The sequence below is a fragment of the Zonotrichia albicollis genome, unplaced genomic scaffold, assembly GCF_047830755.1.
Source record: "Zonotrichia albicollis isolate bZonAlb1 unplaced genomic scaffold, bZonAlb1.hap1 Scaffold_254, whole genome shotgun sequence".
Lineage (NCBI taxonomy): Eukaryota > Metazoa > Chordata > Aves > Passeriformes > Passerellidae > Zonotrichia > Zonotrichia albicollis.
The window spans coordinates 1,155,713-1,161,721 of record NW_027428428.1 but is presented as its reverse complement, the minus strand read 5'-3'; the positions used below and the strand labels follow the sequence as shown (position 1 = coordinate 1,161,721).

The following is a 6,009-nucleotide window of genomic DNA, read 5'->3' as shown; positions in this document are numbered from 1 at the left end:
GCAGCAGCTCCTTGGCTTGCAGCATCTCTATTTGTCTGGCCGGCCCTTAAGGCCCTGCTGCCAGGGAGATGCCCCTGGGCAGTGCCCTGTGCTGGGAGGGGTCTGCAGGGCAGAGCTGAGCCCCCAGGGCTGGGCTGGGCTCTGGCAGCACTGGCAGGGACAAGGCTTGGATAGAGAGAAACAGCTCCCAGTAGGCACAACTCCAGGCAGCAGAGAGCCAGGCAAGCCCTTGGCATCCCTCCCTGTCCAGCTGCGTAGGGAAAGAGAGAAGGGCTTAGAGAAATTGACTTTTAAACTGGAGTCTTTTAAAACTCGACTAAATTTTTCAAGCTCAGTTTATGTTGGATCACCCTGAACTACAGGGAGGTAAAATGGGCAAAATGCACCTGTGTGGGGACCAGCAGGTCTGACTGCAATGGGGCTGAGGGAGCCCTGTTTTCCCTGTGGGCTTCCCCAGGGTTCAGGCTGAGAGCAGTGCTTAAGATGAATCAGTAACTCAGGAGCATAAACCCAAGCTCAAGAGTAAACATATTGAGTGAAGTTTCCCCACAGGTAGAGAAGTAGTTTTGAGGGAATTCCTAAAATAACCCTATAGGGTTGATTCCAAGAGCTTGGTCATCTTTTCAATGTCTTGTTTCTACAGTCCACAATGCCCAGAGTTAGGAATGTCAAACAGCAGCTCCATCAGGCACTTCCTCCTGCTGGCATTGGCAGACACTCGGCAGCTGCAGCTCCTGCACTTCTGCCTCTTGCTGGGCATCTCCCTGGCTGCCCTCCTGGGCAACGGCCTCATCATCAGCGCCGTAGCCTGCGGCCACCACCTGCACACGCCCATGTTCTTCTTCCTGCTCAACCTAGCCCTCAGTGACCTGGGCATGATCTGCACCACTGTCCCCAAAGCCATGCACAATTCCCTTTGGGACACCAGGGACATCTCCTACTCAGGATGCGCTGCACAGGTGTTTTTCTTTATCTTCTTCATTTCAGCAGAGTTTTCCCTCCTGACCATCATGTGCTACGACCGCTACGTGTCCATCTGCAAACCCCTGCACTACGGGACCCTCCTGGGCAGCAGAGCTTGTGCCCACATGGCAGCAGCTGCCTGGGCCAGTGGCTTGGTCTATGCTCTGCTGTATACAGCCAATACATTTTCCCTGCCCCTGTGCCATGGCAATGCCCTGGGCCAGTTCTTCTGTGATATCCCCCAGATCCTCAAGCTCTCCTGCTCACACTCCACCTTCCGAAATATTTGGATTTCATTGCTTGGTGTCTGTTTAAGTTTTGGTTGCTTTGTGTTCATTGTTTTCTCTTATGTGCAGATCTTCAGGGCTGTGCTGAGGATCCCCTCTGAGCAGGGACGGCACAAAGCCTTTTCAACCTGCCTCCCTCACCTGTCTGTGGTCTCCCTGTACCTCAGCAGTGCCTTTTTTGCCTACCTGAAGCCCCCCTCCATCTCCTTCCCACCCCTAGATCTGGCCCTGTCAGTTCTGTACTCCGTGGTGCCTCCAGTACTTAACCCCCTCATCTACAGCCTGAGGAACCAGGAGCTCAAGGCTGCAGTGTGGACACTGATGAGTGCACCATTTAGGAAACATTTAACTGGTTGACAATTTCTGCATATCTCCTGAAATAAAAGTGATCTTTGATACTACTTGTTGGATTGGTTATGTTTTTTATTCTGTTTTCATTTTTTTTAAATTCTCCCTAAACCAAGGCCATTTTTTCTGCAATTTCTTATTTTGTTTCTCCAGTCTTCACTAGGGCCTCAGACTGTGTCAATGAGGAGCTGGTCTCTTAGTGGCTTTAAAGGAGCTAAAGGATCTCCCAGCAGAGTTTTCACAGGAGATCCCCCTATTGTTGCCTTCTCAGGAGCAGCAGCAGCAATGTCTGTGTGCAGAGCTGGGGGCAGATCAGGGCTGGCCCAGCAGCTGTGCCCAGCAGCAGCAGCAGCACTTGGTGTTGCCAGTGCTGCTGCCGTGGCCCTGCCCGCTGCCCTGGTGGCCCTGGTGTTGCTGCAAGGCCTGAGTGCTCTCGGGGCCGGGCACAGCCCTGGGGGTGGCAGTGCCGGGGCTGCAGCAGGGACAGGCCATGGGCACTGCTGGGGCAGCGCTGACGCCTCAGCCCAGGGCCTGGGGGCTCCAGGCTCCTTGCCCAGGATCTCTCAAGAACACGGCCAGGCCAATGCTCAGCACAGAAAAGCCCCGTGAGCAGCCCCAGGCTGGCCGTGGGCAGGCTGGGGGCAAACAGCATGGCTGGGGCTCTGCAAGGGCCCTGGGGCAGACGGGAAGGAGCAGCAGAGCAGGGGCTGATCCATCCCCAGTGCTCTGCACAGCCTAGGGCAGCGTCCCAGAGCATCCTCATGGAGCTGCCAACAACATCTTCCCTCTGCAGCCCTGGCCTCTCCCCCAGCTCACACAGGTGCCCCATCCTTGCAGGCACAGACACGGCTGGGCTGCTGTGTCTGGCTCTGGGGCTCCCTGTTCTGGGCAGTGAGGAGGAGCTGCAGAGGCTCAGCAGGACTGACAGGATGGGCTTTGGGGCTGGCAGGAGAAGCTGAGGGACCTGGGCTGCTGGACCTTCTGAAGAGGAGGCCCAGGGCTCGTCCTGCAACTGCTCCAAGGGTGGTTTCAGAGAATCCCAGAATCAGCAAGGTTGGAAAAGACCTTGGAGATCATCAAGTCCAACCTGTGCCCTGACACTGCCTTGTCTACCTGAGACTCCTCTTCTCCAGGATAAACAACCCCAGCTCCCTCAGCGGCTCCTCACAGGACTTGTGTTCCAGACCCCTCCGCAGCCTTGTTGCCCTTCTCTGGACACGCTCCAGCCCCTCCATGGCCTTCCTAAACTGGGGGCCCAGAACTGGACACAGCACTCGAGGTGTGGCCTCACCAGTGCCGAGTGCAGGGGACGAATCCCTGCCCTGCTCCTGCTGGCCACACCATTCCTAATCCAGGCCTGTTGCCTTTGGCCTTCTTGCCCACCTGGGCACACTGCTGCCTCATGTCCAGCCTGCTGTCCATCAGTCCCTGCAGGTCCCTTTCTGCCTGGCCGCTCTCCAACCACTCTGTCCCCAGCCTGTAGCACTGCAGGGGTTGTTGTGGCCAAAATGCAGGACCCAGCACTTGGTCTTGTTCAACGTCACCTTGTTGGATTTGGGCCCTGGATTCAGCCTGTCCAGGGCCCTCTGCAGAGCCCTCCTACCCTCCAGCAGATCCACACTCACACCCAGCTTGGTGTCATCTGCAAATTTGCTGATGCTGGATTCAGTCCCCTCATGCACATCATCAGTGCAGATACTGAAATCCACGCTGACTGGCTCTGATCCCTAGGCCATCCTGTGGGTGCCCTGTGATGGCACTCAGGGTGATCTGTTCCATAACCTTGCCGGGCACCCAGCTCAGGCTGGCAGGCCTGGAGTTCCCCAGATCCTCCTTCCAGCCCTTCTTGGGGATGGGCTCACATTGGCACCTCCAGTCCTCTGGGACCTCCCTGCTGAGCCAGCACTGATGGTAAATGATGGAGAGCAGCTTGGGGAGCTCATCCACAGCTCCCTCATCCCCCCGGGATGGATCCCATCTGCTTGCAGAGACACCTGTGAGCATCTGAGTGGCTCAGCAGGTCAGCAACTGCTCCCTCATGGATTGCAGGGGGGCTGTTCTGCTCCCTGTGCCCATCCACCAGCTCAGGAGAACACTTGTCCCAAGGACAACCTGTCTTATTCTTGAAAAATGAGGCAAAGAAGGGGTTAGGTGCCTCAGCATTTCCCTCATATTTGGTAACCCCATCTCCCCCAATAATGAATGGAGATTGTTCTTGGACCTCGTTTTGCCATTAATGTATTTACAGAAACATTTTTCTCATCCCTCACAGAAGTGGCCTGGTTAAGTCTTAAGCTTTCACCTCTCTAATTTTCTTTCTGTATGACGTAACAACATCCTTAAACATTTCCTGAGTTACCTGCCTCTCTGTCCGAAGGTGATGCACCTTATTTTTTCCCCAAGTTCCTGCAAAAGGCTCATCACATACAGAACTTCACCTGTTGGCTAAAGTACACCTCAGAGGAGGAAAATACAAGAGTCTATAAATGAAAAGAGGAAGAGCAAGCTAGGAAAGTAAAAGAAGAAGAGGCTAGGGAGACTAACAAAAACTGGGACTCCCTTGATCACTTACCTCCCTCCTACCCTTGCAGTACCTCAAATCCTTCCTCCAATTCCTCTTTCTGTGGAACCAATTTGTGGAGAGCTTTATTAATGGTTGGCTGAGAAAGGCCATACTGACATAATGCCGCTGGTTAAGCTGAGAGAGGGAAGTCAGCAGTCAGCAAGCTGAAAGAAGATGTCAGCAATTAGCAATCAGTGACCTTGCTGCAACCTGAGGAGAGGGAGTAGAGATTAGTCCTGAATATCTCCTAAGAATATGTAGAAAGTATCAAAAGTAGAACCATAGGAATGTAAAAGTAGGTGTAGCTGCTGATATGTAACTAACCAATCCTGAGCTCAACTTTTGCAATATGCATGAAGTTCATTATGAACTGTATTTAACCCGCCATACTGATCAATAAAATTGGGCCTGTGATGATCAATTGATGTCCTGATCTCCTTCCTTCGTCAAATGGTGGAGAATGCGGGCAACAACGCTGTGGGCACCGCTGCGGGCAACGATGCGGCAACGTTGAACCCCTGTCCTTTTTTCTCGGATTACAAAGAAAAAGGGAACTCGCCACTGGTGAGGAAGTTGGATGAGGGTACCCTGCAGCAAGGACGGTGCCGGATTATAAAGCACCCTTGAGGATCACATCTGTGACTCAAGCCGTCTACGTGCCGCAGGAGCCTGGAGAGCTGCAAACAGTGCGCACTGATTAATAGGTATGGATAGGCAAGCGGCATACGATCTCTTCTCCTCATATTTAGAAAAACGAGGAGTAAAAGAGATAGATTTAAAAATGGAATTACTGGGGTTATTAGCTTACGGCCATGCTATAGGTATATTTAGTAACCCGCACACAGTTCATGAGCTATCAGAGTGGAAAAAGTTTGGGGAAATATTGATGGATACAGTGTTAGACAGTGATATGTCAGCTAAGAAATTCGGGAAGTTATGGCGGGTGGTGTATAATACGTTACTTCAGCAGGTCTCTGAGAGAAAGGCAGCAGAAAGGGCGACGGAAGCTCATAACAGGAATATAGGATATGGTCATGAGGATGATCCCTTAGCTCTTCTGTAACTAAGATACTTATGCCTAAAAGTCCCCAGCATAGTGGTGTGGAAGATTTGCCTATAAATATTGCGGAACCGTCTGCACCTCCCTTGTCTGAGGGGGAAGGCGAGTCAGATGGGGGAGGTAAGAGCAAACCAGCTTTGCCTCTGCCGCCGGCTTCAGGCGGGTCGGATGGTGGGGGTGGGAGCAAGCCAGCTTCGCCTCCGCCGCCGGCTTTGCCTCCGCCACTACCCCCGAGCAGGCCAGCTCCGGTTACAGCTCTGGCGAGGGGGCCGCTTCCCCCGCACAAGCCAGCCTCTGCTTTACTGCTTTCCCCATGCGAAAACTTGGTGCCTGCACCAAAATGCCGTCAGCATAGCACCTCCAAAGAGCCAGCTCCCATCCCAGGGGCACACCGTGATCTATGGGGGGAAATGGCTAAACAAAGGAGGGAGGCTTGGGCTGCTGTGGCAAAAGAATTAATGCAAACGGGGGATGGCGAGGCAGTAGAAATAGCTTCTAGCCTTGCATGTCCGGTTACATACACACCACAGTATGATGCACAAGGGAACCTTATGCATAATGTAGCAGCATATTCTCCCTTAGATTGGAAGTTGTTAACACAGTTACGTTCCACGGTTAGTCAATTTGGAGTAAAAAGTGAACCTGTTAGGCAAATGTTAGATTATCTCTTTAATACTCAGATTTTATGCCCAAATGATTTAAGAGGAATAGTGCATTTAATATTCACTCAACATCAGCAGCTATTGTTTAATGCACATTGGCAAGCATTAGTAAATGAATCAGTTGCT

General features: G+C 52.5%; 1 protein-coding gene across 1 annotated transcript; it reads left to right on the top strand.

Moving 5' to 3' along the window:
* The first annotated feature begins 665 nt into the window (after nt 1-665).
* Nucleotides 666-1,607, top strand: LOC141727788 (olfactory receptor 14C36-like). The gene has a single exon (XM_074534076.1). The coding sequence runs from the start codon at nt 666-668 to the stop codon at nt 1,605-1,607; it is 942 nt and encodes a 313-aa protein (XP_074390177.1).
* The last annotated feature ends 4,402 nt before the right edge of the window (nt 1,608-6,009 follow it).

Bases quoted from the DNA above. Each gene is read 5' to 3' on its own strand.
- LOC141727788 (XM_074534076.1), top strand. From the start codon at position 666: ATGTCAAACAGCAGCTCCATCAGGCACTTCCTCCTGCTGGCATTGGCA.